The following is a 26,615-nucleotide window of genomic DNA, read 5'->3' on the forward strand; positions in this document are numbered from 1 at the left end:
CCTTCCTGTGAACCAATTAAAAAAAAAATTAAAATCCGCGTACATCAGTTGCGGTAATGACTGCATTCAAATCACGCGCTGTGAGTCATAGAGTGTCACGTGGTAAAAAGAAGAAAGAAAGCTCCACTAGCTTTTCTTAATATTGCTTATTAATTGCGTCCGTTGATATAAGTAAAAACTATTTGCTAGTTAACACACATGTTTATTAGACATAAAATAGTATTTCAATCCAAATCAATTCAATCCTAAGCCGCCTCAGCCGTACGTGTTTCAAGGTAGCGAAGGCAAAGGTTGCCTTGGGTAGCGTCGTAGCGGTTTCTGCGAAGTTGGTGCGGTTCAGCTTGTTCGACCAAGTGCGCTGTTGAAGAAGGTAACGAAGGTATATGTAGTGGCACTCATAAAATAGCCAAGTTTATTATGAAAAAAGAAAAAGTTTGTGCGGCTGGAAACTGACCTCTCTCAAAAGCGCATCCAAAGTGATATCCGCAACCTTTGTTTCACTTGTTTAAACTGCGCAGTTTCTTTATATTTACTGAATACTATGACGACTAAAATATAGCATAGTTATTGTTGTGCTTTCAGCAATGGACCAAGTTTTGAAGAGAGGGGACAAGGTCCTGGTTTTGTGGGACGGCCAGGTCGTTACCGAGCGACTAAAGGCTGTCGTCGAGCAAATTCAGTCATTGATCCAAGATCCCAACCTCTGTCAAGTCGAGAATGCACAAAAATTGCCAGAGTGTAAGTACTGTATGTTCCATCGTTTGTATCTATTTAGCACCCGCCATTGCTTATGTGTGCTGTACTACATACGTAACCTAACATTGCAGACGTGACCTGTGGTTGCGTCTTGCTTTGAGTCTTTTTAACTTGGGCACAGTTACTTCGTTTACAGTGTAGATACGATCACTGCGCTGTGTAACGTGACCTGTAAGCATGATATTATAATCCGTGCACTTCTGCTGAAATATATTTTCAACTAGCGGTCGTATTCACATGGGAATTGAGAGCATAAGTGTAAAAGTGTATATTTGTGAACTGTGCCTCTGGTGTGTCCATACTTGGAAAATGGATATATGGAGTAAACAACTTTACTACTTCCAGTGTGGTAAATAGACATTAAGGCATTTTCGAGCATAAGATAATGAAGTTCTTGCATCGGTCTGTTGAAATTATCAGGCATTTGGTTTTAGTAACTCTTAACAGCCAGTCAGGTTACTATCCATTGCATACAAGGTAGTAACTAAGGTTATTGCTTATAGATTGAGGCAACCTTAGGCTTCAATCATTCAAACAACCAAGCAGGTTCACACAAGGGGTACTGTACCGTTTATTTATCTATACCTTCAGCCAGGGGATGGAAGAATGCTCGAAATATAATAGCCCTTTTACGTAGCATTCATATAGTATGAGAAAACATTTGACTCGCTCGAAACCTCAGCGGTCATGCAGGCATTGCGAAATCAGGGTGTAGATGAACCATATGTGAAGGAAGATATCTATAGTGGCTGCACAGCAACCATAGTTCTCCATAAATAAAGGTGTTAGACAAGAAGATACGATCTCCTCAGTATTATTCACCACTTGCTTAGAGGAAGTATTCAGAGACTTGGAATAGGAGCAGTTAGGGATAAGGGTTGATGGAAATTTTCTTAATAATCTGCGATTTGCTGATGACATTGCCTGCTAAGTAACTCAGGGGATGAATTTCAAGAATGATAAATGACCTAGACAGAAAGAGCAAGAAGGTAGGCCTAAATATTATGCAGAGAACTAAGGTAATGTTCAACAGCCTCAGAAAGGATCAGCAGTTTAGAATAGGTAGCAATGCAGTGGAAGTAGTAGCTGATTGTCTACTTAAGACAGGTTGTAACCGCAGATCTGGACCATGAAAGAGAAATAACTATAAGAATATGATGAGGGTGGAGGTCATTTGGCAAGCACTTGCTAGTCATGACTAGCAGTTATCCAGTATTGCTCAAAAAGGAAAGTATGTAACAGTTGCATCTTACTGGTACTCAGCTGTGGGGCAGAAACATGGAGGCTAGCGAAAAGGGTTTTACTTAAGTTGAGAACAACGGAGAGCTATTGAATGGAAAATGGTAGGTGTAACATTTAAATATAGGCAGTGAGCGAGTGGGTCAGAGAAATAACTTATGTTAATGACATTCTAGTTGAAATCAAGAAGAAATGGGCGCGGGCAGGACATGTGTTGTAAAAGAGGATAACTGATGAATTTAAGGAAAAGAAAGCATACCAGGGGGCAGATGAGGTTAAGAAGTTTGTAAAAGTCAAGTGGATGCAGCTAGCACAGGACCGGATTAATTACAGCAATGTAACTTGATTATATTAAAAGTAGTGCAGATATTTATCTGGTTAAAATTGTAGGTGTCACAGATATCAAATTTTTTTTGCACTTGGCCATCTTTATATTCTGGGGGCACTGTAATAGAAACCTCATTACAGGTGCAGGTAACTGAGTTGTTTAATTTGGCACATTTCCGAACTGTCACTGGTACTGTTGCAGTAAGAAACACAATAGCATCCCACACAGTGTTGCTCCTGTGCGCAGTCAACTAGTGCTATATTGTTGAATGTGTATAACAGCAGGTCGAATCCCACGATTACATCTACCCTGCATATCATTTTTTTACATATTTACAGCAAGTTAAGTTGTTGGTGATTTATCCCTCAAAATGTGCTGCCTTTAGTTGCACTTTGTGGTGCCTTTGAGTGAAAATCGCCTTTAATGTTCGTAGACAGATTTTTCTTTTTTCTTTTTTTTTTTTTGTTATTTTTCTTTCAAATAATTTTCAATACACACATAATTTACAGTTTTATTCAGGGTGCTTCTAACCTTTTAGATTGTATTCCAAGGTGCTTTAGAGCTTGTTTGAAACACTTCCAGATGAGCTGAGACACTGGTGCACTGTACAGTTTACAGTTTGGAGGTACACTTTTAATTTGTTGTAGCATTTTCAATGACTCTGCCTCTGAAATTTGTGTTGCAGTTATTTAATGGTACAACGAGTCCTGCCAGTGTTAGCTCAGTAACTGTCTTTATTTTAGATTATGTTTTGATGGAGCCAAAAGGCAAAAGATGGCATGTGCTTTGCAGTGTCAGTGGGTTCAAAGAGCCCCAGGTAATCGAGATTAATCCAGAGCCTTCCATGGTGGTGCCTGTTTCCTTTGTACTTGTTTCACGGCCTTTCTAATTCGCCTCCTGGCAGCTCAGTTGATGTGTCCACACAGAGTGGGACAGTTACTATGCCTTTTGTTTTTTTTTCTCATAAAACCAACTTGTTTTTATCATGCTATGATGAAATCATTTCATGTAAGATGTCTCCTGTGTTTAATGGGGTTGAGACACCAAATTTTTGTTAGCGTATTTCTACTTTGGATTTATGCTAAAGACATTAACATGGATCACCGTGTAAAATTTGCCTACACTCTGTGTATAATTTGTGATTGAATTCCTTGAGCCATGCATTTTCAATTTCGATTTTTGGTTTCCGAACAATGGTTGCGACATAACAGCTGTGCTTGAGATCCGAGGCCCACAAAACCTATAATACAATAGCTCTTTGTCCAATTGCTTTCAGTTCGGCTTCAGGAGCAGCTTAGCATTGGAGTTTGTGTGAATTTAAACTACAAAAAATCGAGTATATTGCAGCTTTTGTATGCATAATATGATCTCATACTCGCTTGTGATATCATAACCTTTGTCCAGCAACCTGAAGCCGTAGCAACAGAAAAAGCAAAATTACAGTCGATTTGCATAGTTAATTAAGTACAAAGGAGGTGCGCTAGCGCTGTTTATCTTTTCTATAAAAATGTAGCTCCTTGTGGTAAGCCTATTAGCATAAGCACTATTTAGCAAGCCTCGGAGCACTTTCCTATAGCACTTGCAACTTTGGGGCACATCTGCAGTCTAACTGCATGGTGATCTTTCAGACACCCATGGTTAGGTGTAGCAAAATTTCTGAGTGATAAATTTGCAAGTTATTTCTGGAGCATGACAGCCTGAAAGAGTGAGCAGAATCATGATTTAGATTTTTATTCTGCTTGGACGTAAAGTGCCTGCTGTGTTGTATTGTTGTTTCATGGATTGTGCAATGGTGCTTGCAACCTCAGAAAGTTAATGTGGCACAAAGAGCACATGCAGAGAAATTAAAAATTCCTTTCAGTGACAGTTCCAAGTGATCTCAAAACCTTTCTGTTTTCTTTCCTTTAGCCAAACACCCAGGATCAAGTTTTGATGTGACAGTTCTTGGTTTTGTCACACCACAGATGCGACCAAGCTCCGACAGTCTCGTTAACATTATCAACTTACTAAAGCCAAATGGAAAGCTTCTTGTCAAGCTGAGTGGTAATTCTCATTGCGTTGTTTTCCACATTGCTTAACTAGTCATGAATTCATTGTTTACTTTCCACTTTACTAAATTTTCCTGCCTTGTGGCCCTCTAGTGCTGCATAGTCTTTGATCTATTTCTCTATGGCAGCACTGGTGCTAGGCTTGCTCATGGATACTCTGAGGATGGTGCATGACTAAGTTTGTTCTGATTTGCTTGGTAGTGACAATGACTGCTTAACTGCTTAGTAAGGACAAATGACAATTTCACTAAACATGCTTTATAGTTTCTTCTTAGCCTTGCAGCTAAACTTGGTGTGCACTGGAACATTGTGACACTGCAATGGAGCATCATTCTTTATCTTACATCAACATATTGCTGTGTTATGCTGTCGCAGTGTATAATAGATCTCCAATTATACTGCAGCTCTATATAATGGCTGCATTAAATAGGTATTCATCCTATATCACTTCGAGATTGCTAATGATATAGTAAATAAAGGCTTTAGTTATTCGTGATGCATGACGTCCACTTGCTGTAACTGAAGCAAAAGTTTAACATTGCTCTGAGCCATTTGGCTACACCCACAGGTGTTATAACCTGTGATTGTTGGAAAATCTCAAAGTATTTTAGTAATGTCTTAGTGTGACTGATTGCCTCATTGCCAAATCTTACCTCTCATAGCTTGCTTTTTAGTTGAGCTCCTTTAGTAAAAAATGCCTTATTTTTAATTAACCTTCTTTTTAATTACAAAAAGCAATTAAGTGAGCATCATCATGATATTGGGTTCATATGGGTGTTAGAGGTGTTACAATAAAAATATTTTTGGAGGTTGTATAATTTAATCTGCAAAAGCTGGCTTTTGATGCCTTAGCATGTGGAAACTAATTGGAATAATTCTGAAAGTGTAGTGATGGAAATAAGATACTAAGCTAGTGCTTATGTCCACACATTAAGCTACCTGTTTAAAGAAAGTCACATCCAAATAATTTAAGCTCGTAACAATCCGACTTTTCTCATTCTTTAACTGGTTACACCTGTTGGAAGCTTAATAGTCTAGCTTTCACAGTGTAGCGCAGCAGAAGTTTGTATACCAGTACTGTTTAAGAAAAGATTAGGCATTTTGTCTCAACCTGTTGTTACCTGCTTTTGCTTTAGTTGTGGCCTGGCTATGTTAATTCATGGCATTGACAACTGATTTTGTGCAGGATCTGGTCTGGATTCTGGGAGCCTAGTCTACAATTTGAAGTTGTCTGGTTTCGTTGATATTTGTCTGGTACAGTATTTTAGCAATTCTTCTAGGTCTGTACATTGTCTTATGTAATAGTACCCAGGAACATATATATGAAGTTTGCTTGTGTAGACTGTTGAACCATTTGTGCTTGTATCACTTATGAAAATGATTGCATTATTTTTAGTCTAATGCATTGCATGATGATGGTGCTGTGCAGGAGTCATACTTCATAAGCTTCCACTTTCCATTTCGTATCCATTTGGCATTTGTAGTTGCTGTTGGTTGACTAAGCTGTGGCTTTTGAGTACCCTCGGGAAGTGACTGGACTATCGGCTCATTAGTGAATACACCTTAGCATTGACTACATGATGCAGCCACTTGTTAGCTGATGCATGCAGAAAGTGACTGTGGCTGACACCAACAATGGAACCTGCTATTGTATGATTTCTTTGCTGGCCACTTGGTGATTTCGCCTGATGCAGGAGGCATGCTGATGCCCCACGGAATAAAATTAGGTGTAGAAAATGAAAGCTTGCTGAATACAGCCGAAGGTTCACCCACACTGAAATAATTTAGTAATGTGTATGGCAAAGTCAAGTTATGTCATTTTTTCATGGTACTTTACGTAACATTTTAATAGCATCCTTCAGTTTTTTTTTTTTTTTTTTGATTGAATTGTTTTCTACACTTGAGCCACGAGTCACTTATGCACAGTATACAATGGATGCATTGCTTCAGGTGTACTATTTCATAAGTGAAGATGTAAGCATAAATGGAGCTTATGTGGTCGAATATGGCAGCAGGAAGTATGCTTTTTAACAATAACTCTGAAAACAAGGGATCTTTGCAGAGGAAATTCTATTAAAATAACAAAATCTTTTATTTTGCCTACTGCCAACTCCCCTCTGGTGCAGCATTATTCAGTAGAGTGGTAAGTTAGTCTACATGGTATATAAAGAAAGAATAATAATACAGTCAAACCCACTTATAATATCGCTTTTGACAATATATCGATATAACAGTGAACTGCGGCACCGTCAGCTTTACCATGCATTCTATGTTAAAATAAATCGCATATAGCAATACAGTAGAACCCCTTTATAATAAAGTCACTCGGACCAGCAGAAATCTTTACTATATCAGGTGTTAGGGTTGACATGGCTCCTAAGGTGGTGTCTGGTAATTAAATGGCTACCTACTAAATGCGTCTTGTTGCTTGATGAAAAAAAAACACTCTAAAATACCTTCTATCCCTCTCTTATTGTCTCTGTGCAATTTTACTTTTTTCAGTCATAAGATGTTTTTGTTTGCATCTTGTGGGAGTACTTCTTAAGTATGAAGGCAGCATGGCTACGAATACAACTGAACTGGATTTCATGTGAAAACCAAAGCTTTGCATGAACACTGCATCATCTCCCGCTGTTTCTGTTTTAAAGAGATGGTAGATGAGAAATGCGGCGACAGGCAAGTGCCGCACAACCACACATGCCACGCCTCCACTTCCTGCCACAATGCCTCATGCTGCAAATGTTCAGCTATTTCTTCCCTTCCCAATTTCTTGCTGCACTTTTACTCTTTTACATTCCGAACGGATTGTGTCGCCTTCTTTCCATATTTGTAGTCAGCTTTATTTATTATTTTTTTTTCCCCACGAGCTGCATGCTTTCCCTCTCGACTCCAAGGACTACGTAAAGTTGGCTTTTCCTCAGTGGAGGTGAGCATGATGGTAAAGCCATTAAAGAAAACACTCGGTGTTACTTTTTTTTTTTTTTTCAATAAAGAGAAATTTGCCTCGCAATTCGAGTTAACTCACCTGCGGCGATGTCAATTTGTGGGAAGTATGTCGACATGGCCATACTCACTTTACTATACCGATTTTTATCAAAAATGTATTTACTATAAAAAGGGAAAAATGTACAGTCTTCTATGGAAGATGGACTGGGACTTCAGTTTCACTTTACTATACCAGAGTTTTTACTATATTCGAGTTTACTATAGCGGGGTTCTACTGGTCACTATGTGAACCCTAAATGATAAAAAGGACTCACAAATAAATGAAACCTCGATAATTAAAACTCACTTCATTCGAAATGCCGGATAATTCGAACAGTTTCTGTGGTCCTGTAATTTCTGATGTAAGTTTAACCGTGCAGTTCAAAACGGCCAACTGCACCAGCCCTGTTGATTCGAAAGTTTTTGGTGCTTTGCTGGAATGCCCGATCCTGATTTTGCTGCAGACCAATAAAGCGATGGCACCTCGGAGCTGCAGAGTGGCGCAGCAAAGTGATACTTATGCTAGATATGCCGTAGCGTATCTAGTGCACCCATGCAGAAGTGTAGACATGTTTAACTGCAACGTGCCCTGACAGCGCACAACATCGACCTACACCGTTTATTTTAATGATGCACCATAGCTAGAGGATTAAGGGACACCTTGATTACCTTATCTACTTGTATAATGGGCCCCACATGCACAGTGAACCTACCCCGCACTTATGCCACTGGGAATTCTAAAGAAAAAAGAATGTTTGTTGTAAATGCGTTTCTTCGCTTCATGTCATCGTCGGCGCTGTTCACAGCGCACACCTTGGCAGGGCACCATGATGCTGCTCATTGGTAACATCAAAGAGTGTTTATCGTTTTTGATGTTAGCTTCTGCAGTCAGCGCATGCAGTGGGGGGGGGGGGGGGGGGGGGGGGGGGGGGGGGGGGGGGGGGGACTTGGCAGAGTGCCCAGCGCCCTTAAGGTCTATTCACACTTGCGACTAGATGAGGTCGCGCGACCAGAGGAGAGGAGCTATGTTCACACTTGCGACTGTCGCCTTCACGAAAAACGAGTTGGGAGTAGGAAAGCTGCAGGGCGCTGACAGCGAACGTCGGTAGCAGCCGCTTGCCAGACACTTCAGCTTTTTCAGGCGAGAACGCCGACGATGAATAGACGGTGTCGATATAAAATGTTGCGCCTGCGTGAAAAGCCCACTTCTCAAAAGTTCATAGTACTTACCGGATAGTCCGAATATCTCTCCAATCTCCTCCCAGGCCATATCCTTCTCCCTGCCTTTGAATTCCGGATGCCGTTTGTTGAAAAGGAAGGGGTATTCTTTAATTGCATCGAGAAGGTGTTCGATCGAGTACTCCGGGACCTCGCTGATTGGTGAAATGGTTTGCGACTAGTAGTCGCGCGACTAGAAATTCGAGCAGTGCCCGATCGGCCCGCGGCAGTCGCTTTTCGACCGATGCGACCATTTGCGACTGTCGCTTTTCGACCAAAACGGTCGCGCGACCGCTGCTAGTCGCAAGTGTGAACGGGCCTTTAAAATGAGTGCCAGCAGCGGGGTTGCCATTGGTGGCTACTTTACGCCAAATTGGCTTGCTTCTTTACGACCCTGTTGGGCATTTAAAATTTCAGTTTGGCTTCCTAGCTACTTTCTGGCTACTTCGAGCATTTGTTTTGGCACAATTACGAGCCATTTTTAATTATTGGAGATGCAATAGGAAGCGAATAAAGACTCGTAAAGATGGTTCATTACGTCCAAGGTTTGCTGCCACAGCAGACGATTGTGCATAGTCTTTGCCAGCGAGGATAGTGTTTATCGACAGAATCTCAAAGGGAGGCTTCATACAATCGCGGCATTATTTTAAAGATCCGCAAGTAGGATCTGCACTTAAGGCTGATGCAACCTCTCATTTGGTGAACACTGCAAATCTAAAATACCCCCTCCGTAAATACCAGACACACTAATCCCTCAAAATTTGTCGGGCCAGAGATAAATGTGCCGAGCGCTTAGTTCGGACCCCAATCGGGAGGAGGTTTCATATCACGGTGCAGCCCTCATCTGCCCCATTGTGGATAAGTGAAGCTCTCCCCACTGATTTTGTTAATTTATGTTTGTCAACAGTGATGTGTGGGGAGGGGTAGAGAAAGGAAAGGGGAAGGTGGGTTTGATCAAACATGTTTTTGTGGCACGCAGCGGCATTATACAAGGAGACTTTGGATAGAAGGAAATTTTCTGCACCTGACAAAAGGCGTTCTGAAAATTTTGTCATTGCCAGTTTCAATCCCTGACTACAGGAACTCCTCCTCGATACTTACTCTAAGTGTTATGTTAATGAAGAAAAATAACCTCTTTCATTTTCTTTTTCTTAGTTTTTTGTTCCCTGAGCACATATTCTCGTGTGAAACTGAAACTAACAGAAATGCATGGCGAAATAAAGCTGGACTTTTTTAAGACAATTCTATGACTGAAATTAAGATTCCAAGAAATCGCAGCTTTAACTTTTGATCTTCCAGCTGAGTTGTTGGCTAAATTGCGCTAAAATTACCCTGAAAAGAGCAGCCTACCCTGACAAGAACAATCTATTCTACATGAGCTTCGTTCATGTGTATTAAACATATGTATTTATTGGCAATGAACTCATGCTTGAAAGTCAAGCAAAACGTCCTAGCTTTGGGTCTCTGGATGGAGTTCCTTGTTTGGTTCAGTTGTTTGGTTCAGAATGCAATTATTTATTGTTGAATGATAAAAACTGTATTTACAATATCGCTTTTGTTCTATTTGGCTACAAATTTGGCACCAAGATCAAATTACATGGCTACTTTTGACTGGAATTATGGCTCCTTCGGTGCCTTGCTCGGCTCGTCTGCTTGCGCAAACCTCTTGGTTTTTAGTATGTTCACTTTATCGCGTCGCGATTGAAATGGGGGTGCGTTCATTGTCACAAAATCATTGGAACGTGTGAAAGCAGCAAACGTTTCCTTGAGCAAATGACGGCAGAAAGCCGGCATCATGATCGCGGCTGACCATGTGCTTCTGGTTGGAAGGATGAGGGAGATAAGGCCAGCATGTTCTCACAATGAAATTATTTTCCTGGGTCAGATTGTTTGCGGTGTTCGGGTAATTTGAAAACCCAGCTAATTCGAACATTCTTCTCGGTCCCAATCACTTTGAATTAACAAGATTTACAATGATCACGCCGGCCAAGCTACACCAGGAAGCACTAAGAATTATCAAGTTCGTGCCAGACTTCATCTGTGCTAAAATCTTTCACTCCAAGTTGGACATCTTGCAGAGGAATGTGGGCAAGATTGTTGTGAGGCAGTCGAAGATGACTAATTATGGGTTTCTGCCTGAGAATGAATAAAAAATAGGAGCTACTTTTCCCTCATTAAACATCTGTTTTTTCGGCTTAACCCGGTTGTATTAGTTATCTGTTATAACAGTGGTATTTTCATTGCACTTCAATACTATTATAAGTGAGTTTGACTGTACCAACGGAAAAGATTCAGGTCTGTGTGTGTTTTTAATGTGTCTGTCTTTCCACAGCATAGTGGAGTTGCGTTTTGAGTGTGAGGTGATATTCTTACAACTTTAATTTGTTTGCTGGGGGCTTTCATCTGACTTTTGTGAGGCTGCAATTGCTATGATTCTGCCACACCCGAAGTAGTTTTGAGTCTGCATTTTTCAAAATCTGCTGCACCTTTGGCACCTACACCATGTGCTGTATATTTGTAGCAGCCACAGTTATTGCTTGTATATGTTATTTCAATTGTCGAACAGCTTTGAAATGAATTTGCATTGTATGTAGGCAGTTCAAGTATAGCTTCCTGCACTCATTCCTTTTTTTTCGTAGGTGTGGAGTTGCAAGTGTTATCAGTGAAAAAGAATATTATGTTGATTGCAGATATGCCATGTTCTGGTTATGCATAGCTTAGTGTCATTTGCATCTTGGATGATGATAGAGCTGGTTCAGTTAGCACTTTGTAAATTCTTTTCTAACAAAATATCTGCAGAACACCAGTGACGGAGGTGTGGAAATAACCTGTTCAAAGCCGAACTACGAGGTTGGGTCTTCTTCAAAGCTCCCATTTGCTGGGGCTGCTATTGGAAGCCAGGAGCCTTCTGCAGGTAATGTGATGCGTAAATTGAAGTATGGTAAAACCTCATGCTAGCAAGCACATAGAAAAAGTTTGTAAATTAGTTCAACATAGCTGAAATTTGTAATGTAAAATTTCGTCATACGCTTTCTGTAGCATTGCAGTTTAGTCAGTGAAGAGGCCAACTCTAGTGATATTTGCTGAATGCAGTAAAATACCACTTGAACGAACGTCACTTAAGCGAAGTATTCAGTAGTACGAACTTTATTAATTTCCCCCGCCGAAGCTCCATTGAACGCTATGCAAACGCCCTTCATTTTAACGAACTTCAATTGTTGCTTATTTCGGTTCTACGAACATTTTCTATAACGTCATCCTGTGTTTCCCACGCCATACTGAGTATTTCAACCAGAACAATGTGCACTTTTTACTGAATATTTCAAGAAACATATTTTATTAGCGCGTGACGAAAGCTGGCCGTCATTTAGCTCTAAGCCTAACCGGCTATCTAAACAAGCTTGTATCCAGCGGAATCACAGCTATCTTTGCATGCTTAATTGTGTCCACAGTCATAGCCACCCATAGCCACAACTTCAGCCCTACAAAGCTTCTTAGTTCCAAGAAAGGCGTACTTATATATGCTGGTTAATTGTGATCTGTGGAAGGAATGATCTGGTTGGAGGAAATGAATGCCTCTGCTGCCCAGCAGACCGCTGTGCCGGACGAGGTTCACGGGAGCTTGCACACAGTGACTGAGGCCAAGACCACTGCAGTCCTAAGTTCAAAAGCGCTGCAAAATTTCAGTTCAGCGAACTTTCACTTTAGCAAACATTTTCCTAAGGTCCCTTGAAGTTCGTTAAAGTGAAGTTTCACTGTAAATAGAGAGACCTTTACCAAAGCTTTAGCTCTAATTCAGAAGTGCTCGTTGCAATTCCGGAAGCCGGAAAGAAATAAAATGTGGCATCATTTAGTTTGGCTTCCCCACACAGCACGAACAGCTTGCAACGGCTGCAATTCATGTGCCAGCTCAGGTGGCTTCCCCACATTACATCTGTGTAGTGCAGAAAAGCATATGTCAGAGTGAAAGCTGTTGCTGTTTTCACCACCTCCGTGACAGCCGACATGGTTGCTGCATGGGTACAACTGTGCGTGCTGCTGCTTCCAGGGCACTGTTCACAGGTGTGAGAAGCGTAATACGTTCTGGCCACCGCTTGTGATCTTCCATGGCACTGCTGAACATGATATAAGAACACCACAGTGCGAGATAAATGTGCGAACCTTGGTGTAAATGGTTGCCATACCACCACGAGCCACTTGTGTAGTGCAGCGAAGCCTGCTGCCTGCTTTTGAGGGGCTGTCATTTGGCGGTTAAGAATTTGATACATCTGTCTTAGGTTGAACTGTGTGTGAAGTATAAAGCTAAGGTAGCGTGTCTATTACATATATTTAGGAAGAGTTTGGTATAGCCACTAAATCATGAATGGTCATGTTTGTTATATTGAGGTTTGACTGTAATAATGCTCACAGTAGGAGTAATAAAACAGTTGGGTTAGCCATTTAAAGCTTCACTGTGCTCTTTTTGAAACGTGTCTGTTCCACCACATCTGTGAAAAATAATGACTACACATAGCTGTGCAGTATAGTGACTATACATAGCCCATAAGCTAACATACCTCAGTAAAGTGCTACCAGCAGCTGTGGTGAAACTTCCCACATTGTTCACTGTGTAAACTTCTAGATATATGTGCTCACCAGTCTGGTGTGTGCATAGGAAAAAATATTTTCTTTAAAATCAGCCCACTGTAGTGTTTGAGTGGCTGTGGCATTTCAGCTTCTGAGTACAAGTTTGCAAATTCGATTTGGGCAGCGGTGACATAAGTCTGTAGCCATTCATTGTAGCATGTATGTACGGTAGATGGCATTTAAGGGGACACTTGCATTGAAAAGGGGCAATTTCTTTTTTTTTTCAAATTAATTTTGTTATTTTACCTGTTTGAGCAGTCTTGATAATTTCTTTTTCAGACATAATAATCAGATGCTAGAACGATTGGGTATTTGTTAAAAAACTCGTTTAGAGTGCTAGCGGCGGTTATGAAAAGTGCAAACTTGACCCGGATTCAAACCTGTGTTGCATCAAAGCATTGCATCGCCCACACTCATGCTTGTGTGAGCCTGTGCTTTTTCCCCAAAGGCTAGCTTTGCCTTTTCACATTTCCAGGAAGTAATAATAGAAAAGACATGTTCACCATCATAACCAAGAACTTTCACTGGACCTTTTTACACATTTTAGTCATATTTTCTCAACTTCTTACATTTAGCCAAACATGGCTTTTGTGCACAAATTTTATGTACTTAAAAGACTAAATTTGTCATGAATAACCATTAAAATGTGTAGTATGCAACTCTATATATAGTTTTTAATGCAGTCAGTAATATCTTTAATACTCATACAGTAAAAGCTCGTTAATTCGAACTTCACGGGACCGGGAAAAAAGTTCGAATTATCCGATGTTCGAATTATCGAATGGCCTCAAAAAACTGACAAGAACCATCTGCATTACCGTAGATTTACCGTATTAACTTGGGTAAACAACCCACTCGCATAATGAACCCGCTCACCCGCGATTTTCACCTTAGAATTCGAAAAAAAAAAAAAAAGCCGTCAGTTGTTAACGCATCCCTCTGTTCGGCGCCGTCACGGAAAAGAAAAAAAAAAAAAAAAGGACTACAGCCGTTAACGCGTCCCTCCGTTTCGCGTCGTCACGGTCCACAACACATCTTGGCAGTGCGCCAAGATGCTGCTCAGTGATAACATAGCGATGTTTTCTTTTTATGTTGGCTCTAGCAAGGGGGGAAAGCGAGCGAACTTGGCAGGGTGCCAGCGCTTGTCCGGTTGTGCAAACCTCATTTTCAATACGTTCGCGTTATCATGCCGTAGGCGATCGGGGCGGGCGCTGTCTACTACCACATGCGAGAGCAGCAAACGCCTCTTGAAGCGGACGATGCTAAAAGCCGCCGTCATGACCGCGGCCGACCACCGCCTGTGCTCGTTGAGAGCCGATGGATGAAAAAGTGAACGACTCTCGAAAAAAAAAAAAAAAAAAAAAGCGCGCAACCCGTAGCGCCCATCCGAAGTCATAGCTTCTTGTGGGAGTTTGCTGGGACTGCGCCGACAGTGCTTATGCGCATTTCCGAATTAACAGGGCTCGATTAACGAGTATTTAATTGCGAGTTTCGGATGTTGTACGGAAGAGAGTAGGCAGCCGCGGCCGCCAACCCCTACCCTCCGGCGCCGCCGCGCCGGTCATGGCGCCATTTAGGCTTTACCCACTCATCCATGGTTCTATCTGGTTTCATCTGTCTCTGTTTTGGAAGCGCACAGCCTCTAACCACGCCGTTCTTTCTCTGAGGGATTTTATTTTATTTTATTTTTTTTTTGCCACGTGCTGTGCGTCAAGCCGCCCATATGCGGCGGCGCGTAGTTCGAATTATCCGTTGCGGAACCGACTGAGTTTGAATTAGCGGGCTTTTTTGTGCACAGATCTCTATGGAGCTTGGCCGGACCAAGTAGTGCAGTTCGAATTATCCGAAAATTCGAATTATCGAGGTTCGAATTAACGAGCTTTCACTGTAATTAAAAAATATTCAGCCACTGGCCACTGAAAATGATGTTGCAGATTTAAAAATGCTTAACATATTTGCATGCTGAGGGAATTAATGACATTACTTTGATTAGTTGTATATAGTGGATTGTTATATACAATAGAAATCATTTTGCACCGCTTTGTCATGCTTAGTGCCACATCCAGCAGCTACACAAGAATGCACTGTTTTTAGCTATAATATTGAGAAAATGAAAAAGTTCTCATTTTCTCAGTACTATGAGCTTTCGTTTCCTCAATATTATAGCTACATTTAAAGCTACATGAATGAAAATTGTACCACTTATTGACCTCCTCTTTCCAACTAAGCTTTCCCAATCTGATGCCATCCATATGTAAAAAACAGTACATTTTTGTGTACCTGCTGGATGTGGCACTAAGCATGACAAAGCGGTGCAAAATGGTTTCTTGTATATAACAATCCACTATATACAACTAATCAAAGTAATGTCATTCATTTCCTTAGCATGCAAATATTCTAAGCATTTTTAAATCTGCAGCATCATTTTCAGTGGCCAGTGCCTGAATATTTTTTAATTATCAATATTAAAGATATTACTGTGTCAGTGTGAGGGATGCCATAGTGAAGGGCTCTGGGCTAATTTTGACTGCCTGGGGTTCTTTAACATCTCCTGACATCACACAGTAAATGGGCACCTTGCATTTCACCTCCGTCAAATTGTAGCTGCTGCAGCCAGGATCTAATCCACATCCTCGGGTACAGCAGTCGAGAACCACTGACCTACTTTGGCGACTCCACTGCTGTATGTCTCACAAACCAGTGGTGCTCTGACATGTATAAGTACAAAAACCCATTTTCCTTGAAAGTCACTGAGGACAACTGCATAGAGTTTTTTCCCTGATTAAAAATTGGTTCTATGGCTATTTCTGGTATATTCATATCTGTCCAGCAGCAGATGTATTTATTGCTGAGCAAATTTCATTAGCTGTGTTGTGTCTGGCACATGATGACCTTAGTTGTCTGTGTGCCAAAAAACTCAACATAACACAACATGCATTTAAAATTTTGCCCACCACTTGATTTAAACTGATATCTGCATGGAAAAGAACTCCATTAATATCATTTTGATAAATGTTAGTGTGAATCCATGCTCGGATAAACTGTCAACACACTGCAGTCTGCTTGCATGATAGGTTGGGGATGGCAACACCTGTATTTCATTTTATTACTTTCCTAGTTTATAAAACTCTGTTCGGGACTTTAGACATGATGGGAACAAGGTTGGCATTGATATAAAGAGTAGTTATGGAGCCAGTGCCAGTCAGCTAGCACTTTTTCTCTCAGTGTGCATCTCTTTAATGGCATATTTAGAGAAAAAAAGAAATGAATGTCAGGTGCTTTTTTGTGTGTGTTGTTCCTTTGTCTGCATTGATATTTTTTGTGTTGCTGTTGATGAACAGCGTCTGCTTTTTTAGAGCGCTTGATAATCTAATTAGGTCATTTAATCACTTATGTCAAGACGATAAAATGGCCACAAACTTAACTGTATGTCCGATTTATATCTGCCTTAATTGTTTCTTCTGTAGATGTAGGGAAAATCTGGTCATTGTCGGCACAAGATATGCTTGACGGTGATGTAGAGCTTGTCGATCCAGACCAGCTGATTACAGAGGAAGACTTCAAGAAACCAGATCCAAGTGCACTCAAGGGCAAGTAGATGCTTCTAATGCATACAAATATAAATTTCAAGTAAAAATATCTATCTGTATAAGGTTTCTCCGGGAATAATGCATTCATTGTTTTTCTCGCTCTTTATTTCTTTCTTTTCATTTTATATCTGTATAATTTGTAGAATATAAAAATATTTTATTTCTTTCATTCTGTAAGAACTTTGCAAACCAGGGCATAATGCGTCAGTCCCTTTTACCAAATATATTCATATTTTCAGGGTTAGCAGACAGCCTAGTACACTTTACACTTCTCAAAAGTGCTACAAAATGCTCTGTTGCATTTTCTTAGTGTCTGAACCTTCTGCTTTTCAGATAGGGCTAGCTCCTGATATGGGCAGAGAAACAAGGTGTGCAGGCCGCACTTAATCTTTGTCAAAAAACACTTGTACAGGACATGGATTGATTGATTGATAGGTGCAGCAAGTCACCTGATGCATGTGCTCTACACACCAGGGTGTGGATTGGTGTTTCACTACTGATAAGAGTTGAAAACAGCATAGGCTCATGTATGCACAACAAATTGGTTCCCTTTAGTAGAAGGACATGGACACATATTTTTGTAGTATGTTATTCTGGTTAGATACTTTGTGCAGTGAAGATATACCCAGTTTTAGTCTTTACTATGCTGGGTGTCGACAAAAAAAAATGAGTTCAAAATAGAAAAATAATATTTGCAAGAACAAACAGCCTTGGCGAACACAATTTTCTGCAAAACATTACTTATTATATAACTAACTAAAATATTAATGCAGTCTGGTTGTTAGCGCCTATAGGTTTGAGTTTGAAGCCATGAACAAGGTGATGCCATATCAGTTCTTGAAACAACAAGAACTAATCCAGCACTTCTTTTCACACAAAAGCACTAAAACTGAGTGCATTGGATGCGCAGGAAGCTAGGTGCAGATTCTGATGATGATTTTGTTCATCACTTTCAAAAATATCAACCACAGTGAAGGAAAGAGAGATGCTTCAACAACACGGCAGTACTGTAACGAGAGTGCGGCCACTCAGTGTGACCGGAAACGGCTGACACTAGCAGAGGCAGTACATGTTCATGGGGCCTGCTGGTGCTATGAAACAGTGACACACATGCTGAAATCTTGACTTCAGTCAGCATTCAAAACACCCCAACCTTGATGTATACCTGTCTTCGTTATTTAAATACCTGCCTATTTCTGAGCAGGTAGAACCTTTCATGCTTCTTTCTACAGAAGTAAGCTTTTATTTTCGATCCCAGAGAAATGCATTGTCTGCTCGAGCAGAAGATGCATGGCACTCAGAGCCTCGGAACGGCATCTCAGGCACATCCAGTGCTATGTTGCCTTGCCTATCCAAATAAAGAGGCATCTCGTGATGTTGTGCCTCCATCAGTAATCCCTGATTGTGGGACTGGTAGCTCAGCTGACTCGTATCATGATGTGCGGGACAGTCTTACGCACTCCTTTTAGCTGCAATTACAGATACACAGTTTGATCCACTGCCTTGAAATTAAATTTGGACATTTTGCTATTGCAAGAGATACATTATTAGGTGCTAACTGGGGGAGAAGGGCTTTGTGCGGTGCTGGAGTCTTGGCTGTGCAGACTACAAGGAGCAGTCAGCAAACAAATTTAGGAAAAATTAGGGTTTCGTTGCGAGATGCATATGTCGTTCTTCAGCGCTCACAAAGACTGTACTGGCTAGGAAACATAGCGAAAGGCCATTATACATAGCAACTGTGTTGCTCAGTACACCTGATATGCGGGCATTTATAATGCATTTCAATAGTGGCTACATCATCAAAAGCAGTTTTACGAAAACATGCTGCAGAGCCCGATGCATAAAACCTCATCACCTCACGCTGGAAAAAGTGAAAAATTACTGGACACTTAACCATTCGGGTGTTTTTCCCGTACGCATACTGCACAGAGTGTGCATATGAAATTTTGTGCCCTTGTGAAGAGATGCGCTTATTGGGAGGTGCTGCCATCTTCTAGAATGTACAAGAAATATTAGAATTATCTATGCTACCATCTTACACAGGAAAAGAAAACTGACCTTGACCGTCGTGTTGTGCTCTGTTTGCGACGCACCTTTGTGGTCTAGAAGTCTATGAAGACCTTCTAGGATTTACAAGAAGTGTTACAAGTTTGTTTACTATCATCTTGTAGCAAAAAAAAAAGAAATGATTGTGATCTTCAGTGCTATGCGTGGTTTGCGGTGACTCGCCCTTGCGGTTTCGTTTTTTCTGCGCGATTGCAGCAGAAATCCAGCTTTGTTGGGACGCTAGTGAAGGACCGTGAAAGCCGAGTTTTATCTTTGACGGCTGAGTTTCGCCTCTGTTGGTGCTCTCGCAGCTTATCAACACTCATTGGGTGTCAGTGCTCTCCCATTTAGTTTCATTGATGCTATCATTGTAATGCTCTCCGTATATATTTTCCACATATTTTCTGGACTTTCACAATTTTGTTAGTTTAAAATCAGCAATTAAACTGCCGATCCCACAAAACCTTTTGATCTAGCACCATAGACACAGGTGATTGATTGAAAACTGCGTCCGTGTTTTCCCTCTTGGTTCATACACCGGCCTGAGAGAGAAAAGCAGAGGTTACAGTCTGGTACCGCACTCTGCCCACGAAAGCATCATGAGCCAACCCGGCTTGATCGTTTACTTCTATTTCTTTTTTCCCTTTGCTCCCCCTTCGCAGTCAGGCAACAGAGGAAAGAGTGGAAGTGCAATGCAGTCCACTTATAATGGTATCACGAAAACCAGAAAATCCCATCGTTATATCTGAACCGGCGAAAAAAAGGAAGAAACAAAATCAAAAGAGTACATCCACATATTTTCCCATGCAGGTAGGCTTGCCTACTTGCCAGCAGTGAGTGAATCAGATCAAAAAACACAAATTATCGTAAAGAGCACTGAAAACTTTATTACAGGCTACATAAATAGCCATAATGCTTGAAGTCTTGAAATTCATGCTTGCTGGAGCGGCAGCTAAAACCTGACAATCGCTGCGAGCATCGCTTCCAGTAGCGCATATGCTGGCGACAGTCCTTTTGCATGAAACCGATCAGCGACTGGATGAACTACAGGACATCCCCAGCCCTGATGATTGTTAAAATTGTAGAGTGCGAGCCTTAAAACCGTGCTAGAAATCTCGATGAATCTGCTTGCTGTTTCATGTTGAAAGCTATTGCTGCCCTCTTGGCCGGTACCATCTTCCATCTGGCGGCAGCTTGTGCTGCCTAGCCTATAATCATACCCCTTTTTTCCCTTCCCATGAGAATCAGACGGTCATTTCGCAATTTCCCCTCTCCCCTGCTCAATTCCACCAATCTCCCGACCACCTCTTTGTTACACTAATTTGTTTCTCGTCTATTTGTTTGTCTTCCCCGGCAAATCCCAGTGCCTTCTCCAGATCTGTCGCTTTTCCGTCTGGGATGGCCGGCTGGAGTTTCGAGCACCTCAACACTATATGTTCTATGGTCTCTATTTCAATTCCACAAGTTGCACAAAATATATCTACTTCGTCAAGTTTTGCCCTGTACGTTTCGTTCACAGGGCCCCTGTTCTATCTTCAAATAGTAGTGAGCTGCCTCGTGAGTTATAAAATCCATTTTCTCTATGTTCTGCTTTCACGTTTTATACACACCCAGTGCCGATTTTCCTCGAATTCTTACCTCCCACATCTTCCTTTCCGTCTCTTTTACCTCAATATTTTGCCGAATCCCATCAGTTACCTGTGTGTACTTAAACCTTAGCTTTTGGGTTCTGTTTGTCTACTTTGTATTTATGCTTTTCATGTGTAGGTACTTGTATACGTAATGCCAAAAGTTGTGCAAGTTGGTGAACGTTCATGATGAAAAATAGCGCAAAAAGTACACGAAGGACGGAAGGATGACACGGACAAGCGCTATTACAAAGAAAAGAGCCCACTGAACTGAAAATCACATTAAGTAATTACAAGGAAAAGAGCCCACTGAACTAGAAATCACGTTAAGTAATAGCGCTTGTCCATGTCGTCCTTCCGTCCGTGTACTTTTTGCGCTATTTTTCATCATGAACTTGTATACGTTTCCAGCTCACCTTATTTCTTCTATTCCAGACAGTCTCTGACCGTATTTCAGTTTGCCAATTGCCTCTTTCGTCGCAAACGACAGCCAACCCATGTCCCCCTGGATACCCTCATTCGCAGTGTTTCCATGGGCCCCCATAGCTAACCTGCCAACCTGTCCCCGACTGATTTCAAGGCTTGATTTTTTATTGTACTTCCGATTTCATACACAGGGCCGCGTTCCCAAAAGTGAGGCCTGGTACCATAATTCCTTTCCATACACCTCTAACTCTCTCACCTATTATGGTTCCAAAGTGCGCTGTGTTTCATAATACTTAAATTCATCTTTCCTCTGTCTTTGATAGTTCTTTCATGTTCTTCTAGATAGTACTTGCCTTCATTTAGCCATATGCCTGATATTTATATTTCTCCACATGCTCAATCTTTGTTTTCTGTATCTCTGTTGGGTCGCCTCTGTCACCATTATATACCATTATCCATTACACACGCACAATCGGGCGATGGGGATACGACTGTGGGACAGGGATCGGTTGCGATGATGATACATAGCACTCATTTCCTAACCGCACGCAATGCCCCCTCGCGGATTTAGCCACGCCGGTCTGTTCTCAGCACTTACGTCATTTTTGCGTCATTCTCTCTTTAATATCTTATTTTTTATCAAAAATTCAGACAAATTATTGTGATAAACGTCTTCTGAGTGTCCAGTAAGCTATTATTGTATCCGATATTCCGCCAATAATTTATCGTTATATATGTTTTATTTTTACATAGGGGCAATGAAAAAACTGATGAATCTCAAGGATTTGATCATTATAAACTATATATTGTTATATCTGGCATCATTACTAGTTGCTTACACTGTAAAGAAGTGCCATGGTCTCCTGCCAGGCCAAGCGAGCACCCTGCTTTCTTCGCTATGGCACTGACAAACTAGTGATGGTGTGCACTGCTTGACATCACCTGATCTAGATAGTGTAACTCAGGCAAATGCCCAGCACCTCGGGTTGCTGTGCAGCGTGAAAGCAGGGTTTCCTAAAATGTCTTCTAAATTATCAGCTTACCTTGGAAGACTTGTACGAGGCATGCACGCTGAATGTAGTATTTGGTAGCCCCCTTCTCGACCCCCCTTTCAGCGACCCGTCAAGACACTTGGGTAACGAATTGAATAAATGAAAATTTGATTTCTATGTTTTTGGAATTTTGTCAAATGTGCTGCCTACTTAACTTGCCTTGTTCTGCTTGATGACACACAGGCGTTGTGGCAGGGGTGGAGGTCGCACTTTGCCGATAATGCATAGGGGTCCTGAAAATGCTTTCTTTCATTACTGTCTTGGTTTTCGGGGAGCTGCACAAGCACATACATAGACATTTTTCCTTGAGCATCAACTGAAGTTAGGCTGCTGTGCTCAGTTAAATATTTTGTCATTGATTATATTATCTTAAAATTTGCATACAAAGGTTGCACACACTCTTGATCTGAACAGCTTTTTGCCTGCTGTTTAGTGTTCGCCGGGTTGTGAACTTTCAGATTAGGAAATCTACATGATCTGGGAAATAACACAGGTAACTTCATGTAAAGATCCTAATGACATTTAATTGCTTTCTAATTGAAGACTGGTGTTGAAAGAGAGAGTTGTTAAGTTCGCTAATGTGAAAATGGAGAAAAACTATGCATTATAGTATTTCCCCAAATCCGGTGCTGCTTCAATAGTGTTTGGCGCTTAGGCGACTAGTAGCAGCTAATGTGTCTTATTTTTTGTGCAACAAGATGCTCAGCACATAGAGCGGGTAAATGGGATCTGACAACAACTCCATCCTCCCCTCTACATTCAACAATTACCCACACAGAATATTCAGTGTTGTCTGTAACGCATTACTTTTTTTTGGTGCCTTATACCATACTCGGCACAACTTCAGAACTGCAATGGGGATCATACTTATGTTAACATTTTCAGTAACATGTGTGTCACATTATTAGTTTTTTTTTATTCCAATTGCTGCCCCCCCCCCCCCCCCCCCTCGACCATATTTTATAGAAAAAAAAAAAACACAGAGCTCCTAAGGTGATGTTGTAAATTAACAAAATGTGCAGGTGCTATCAATGACCCTTGTTACAGCTCGCATGCATGCGAGAAAACACCTTCCTTTAATAGCGCACCCAACTAAAAAAGAAATAAAGGACAGAATACCCATAAAGTACGAAACACGTGCACGAACGCACGTTCACACACTTGCCTGTTGCTTAAATTCAACCGCAAATTGTAGTTTTGAGAAAGTTGTCGCTGCAATACTCTAGCACTGTTTATCAACTTTGTTTTCTATCTGCAACTGTTGCTACAATTCTGGTTATTGAATTCCTGAGCGAGCAAGGCTGACCATGAACACCTTCACATGAACATTCATGCTTTTTGCGGTTATTACACAAGTTGATGTGCAAAGAAAAAAAAAAGTCTATGAGCACAAATATATTTTTCTGGAACTGTGCCATTTAAGAATTTCTTTATTGCAACACAATTTCCATGCCCATTTTGTTAATAGCATACCGAGAATTTTGGAACATCACATTTCCAAAGTACTGTAAACTTGTTGAGAGTTCAACTATGTTTTTTTTTTTTTTTCTGATGTTAGAATTGATGATGAAATGTCACTTTGTATTTTTTGTCGCATTTTGAAAATGGCTTCAGCATGTGCCACAGAGTTAGAAGCCGTCACATGAACTCTACAGGCAACTTTAGGCCTCCATAACATTGCTAAGCTTCTGACCTTTTCATTCTTTCTCCGCAACTGCTGAGTAACTCCCGAAGTACAACTTGCTACCGTCTTCGATAACCTGGCTACTCTCAGTTGACATGCTGCACATTTGTGCAAAGTATTATTGTTAAATCAGAATTTTGGGTAAAATTATTGTTTGGGCTTGAATTTTATGTGAAATATGAGTTTTAAAATATTGTCATTGCGAGTTCTTACAGCAAAGGCACACTGATTATGGCAGTGGAGTAATGGCAAAATAAGGTGTGGTATTTTTTTTCAGTACCAGTAACGATATCGCGATACCTTTTGTGCGTGTGTGTGTGTGTGGGGGGGGGGTAATGTAAGGCGGTAGCACGTTCTTTTTTCTTTAGCACAACATATTTAGTTTTTTTTCTTTTTTCCCAGTAATGCCTACAACACTTAGAATATTGCATCTAAACTTCTCGTGTTTGAGGGCACGTAAAACGTGATTGATCTGCAATCATTGGTTCTTGAACCATTTTCACACGATCGAAGAACAGCAATGCAAAATAAACAGACACAAACAAAGTGATCAGATTTCTCTACATGTATGCAATGCTGTGTCTGCAAGCTGATCTGTCGCTGAGGAGTTCCATTTGTCCCATTTCATGGCCACTGTCCATTGGTTTCACCTCCGTCTTACCACAAGAAGCTTGTGGAAATTTTAGCCACTTCATTTCTTGTGCTTTGCGGTGCCACCAGCCACAGTGTAACTTGTCGGCACATTTCGGATTGCTCTAAAAGGCATGTAAAGGTAGCGCCCTAAATGCAATCTGTCCCGCCTTTTGCATATACAACTGAAGTCATTGCTGGCTGCAGCACCACTGCATCTTCATGATGTAAAGGCCTAACACTTCTCTGTAGTTCAGCCTTGCATACAAGTTGAAGAAAATTTTTTTGCCTTCTTTTCTATGTTTTCACAACAGCTTGTGGTGGTGAGAAGAAGCGCCGTGCTTGCAGAAACTGCACATGTGGTCTTGCAGAAGAACTTGACCGTGAAGCGGCTGCCAAGGCAGCTGCTGTGCAACAGCCCAAGTCTTCTTGCGGAAATGTAAGTTGAGTGAAATACTTTAAGTTCTATGACAGCAGTTCATTGACCAGAGACAAACCATCATCATCATCATCAGCCTGACTATACCCACTGCAGGGCAAAGGCCTCTCCCATATTTTTCCACTTAACCCGGTGCTGTGCTAGCTGCATCCACTTGACCCCTGCGAACTTCTTAATCTCATCCGCCCACCTAACTTTCTGCCGCCCCCTGCTACGCTTTCCTTCCCTTGGAATCCAGTTTATTACCCTCAGCGACCATCGGTTATCCTCTCTTCGCACTACATGTTCCTGCCCATGTCCATTTCTTCTTCTTAATTTCTACTAGGATGTCGGTAACTTGAGTTATTTCTCTGACCCACTCTGCACGCTTTCGATCTCTTAATGTTACCCCTACCATTTTTCGTTCCATAGCCCTCTGGGTTGTCCTCAACTTAAGTAGAACTCTCTTGGTTAGCCTCCACGTTTCAGCCCCATAGGTGAGTACAGGTAAGATGCAGAGACAAACAAGTCTGAATAATTTATCTAGCATTTAAAGGAAGTTGCTCTACTAAGATGTTACAAATTGAATTCGGTGTTTATTGCATGTGAATCGACAGTACAGTAGAATACCATTTGAACAAACATCATTTAAACGAAATATTCAGTTGTACAATCTTTAAATTCCCCCACCAAAGCTCCATTGAATTCTATGCAAACGCCCTTCATTTCAACGAAGTTCAGTCATTGCTCATTTCAGTTCTACGAACATTTTCCATGGCATCATACTGTGTCCCCTACACGTCATTCTGAGCTCTTCAACAAGCACAACCCGCACATTTTGTTGCATATTTTTACGTTGAGAATCACGCTTCATTACCGCATGATGAAAAGTGGCTGTCATTTAGCTTTGAACTGAATTGGCCATCTACACAAGCTTGTAGCCAGTCGAATCCATAGCTGGCTTTGCACGCTTGTCTTCACAGTCGTAGCCATCCACAGCAGAGCCTAAGCCCTACTGGGCTTTTAGCTACAAGAAAGGCTTATACGTGCATGCTCGTTAACCATGATCTGCTGAAGCGGTCACCTGCTTGGAGAAAATGAAGGCCTTTGCTGCCTAACAGACTGTTGTGCCGGACAAGGTTCATGGGAGCTTGCACACAGTGTTCAAGACCAATGCAGTCCCAAGCTCAAAACTGCTACAAAAGGTTACTACATTCATCGCTTGCGAATGAGTGCAGTGGCAAACAAATGGGTTGAGATATGATCTGAACACCTGATGCTTCCTATAGAAACAAGCTTCCATGCACCTGTTTTCCGAACTTCCACTTGAACAAACTTTTTCTGAAGGTGCTTTAAGTTCGTTGAAGTGAAATTTCACTAAAGTACACTTTGTTCTTGTAGCACACTATAACAACATTTGGTATTGTATTCTAACGTGCCTATTGAAACTTCTCTTTCTTTAGTGCTACCTGGGTGATGCCTTCCGTTGCGCCAGCTGTCCTTACCGAGGTTTGCCTGCATTCAAGCCTGGTGAAAAAATCATCCTCACTGAAGACCAACTGGCAGTAGACTCATAACGGTTGAAGAAAATTGAGCTTAGATGGAAAATGGACTATGGTGTCCACTATAGAACATTCTGCTGGCATTTCTCCTGTGTGATTATGGCTCCTGTCCACAACTATTGGCATGCTGTTGACCTAATCTTTTGGGTTCAACGCCTGCTTTGAGCAAATCTGCTCTTTAGCTAGTGTTGCCTGTTTCAAGTGACAAAATGGGAATTGAAAAATTTTAAGTAAAGCAAAGCAAGAGAGAGCCAAAACATAAAAGCCAAGATTAAAATAAAGGCCACTCATTGCAGTGCTTCACATCTGCGACCCAAGTCTGGCAAATGCATGTGATATGCGCTCCTGCCAATGAGGGGCATTTAATACGTACATGTGT

At 41.2% G+C, this 26,615-nt stretch overlaps 1 protein-coding gene across 2 annotated transcripts; it reads left to right on the forward strand.

Annotated features, from left to right (window-relative positions):
• Positions 1 to 233: 233 nt before the first annotated feature.
• CIAPIN1 (cytokine induced apoptosis inhibitor 1) lies at positions 234 to 26,548 on the forward strand. Of its 2 annotated transcripts, none has more exons than XM_084588692.1 (8): positions 234 to 370; positions 583 to 738; positions 4,232 to 4,366; positions 5,558 to 5,625; positions 11,374 to 11,488; positions 16,668 to 16,790; positions 24,571 to 24,695; positions 26,138 to 26,548. In XM_084588692.1, the coding sequence occupies exons 2-8, from the start codon at positions 585 to 587 to the stop codon at positions 26,249 to 26,251; spliced, it is 834 nt and encodes a 277-aa protein (XP_084444818.1). In that variant the 5' UTR covers positions 234 to 370; positions 583 to 584; the 3' UTR covers positions 26,252 to 26,548. The 2 variants fall into 2 exon arrangements, with proteins under 2 accessions (XP_084444818.1, XP_084444819.1); XM_084588693.1 differs by having other exon boundaries at positions 250 to 379.
• Positions 26,549 to 26,615: the final 67 nt, after the last annotated feature.

Source organism: Amblyomma maculatum, chromosome 1 (assembly GCF_055883805.1).
Source record: "Amblyomma maculatum isolate TAMU_Amacu chromosome 1, ASM5588380v1, whole genome shotgun sequence".
Lineage (NCBI taxonomy): Eukaryota > Metazoa > Arthropoda > Arachnida > Ixodida > Ixodidae > Amblyomma > Amblyomma maculatum.

What these genes read in the sequence shown, in the direction of transcription:
- CIAPIN1 (XM_084588692.1), top strand. Translation starts at nt 585, where the DNA reads ATGGACCAAGTTTTGAAGAGAGGGGACAAGGTCCTGGTTTTGTGGGAC. An exon ending in GCTTCTTGTCAAGCTGAGTG is followed by an intron (nt 4,367 to 5,557) that starts GTAATTCTCATT and finishes GATTTTGTGCAG; the next exon opens with GATCTGGTCTGGATTCTGGG. An exon ending in AGATCCAAGTGCACTCAAGG is followed by an intron (nt 16,791 to 24,570) that starts GCAAGTAGATGC and finishes TTTTCACAACAG; the next exon opens with CTTGTGGTGGTGAGAAGAAG.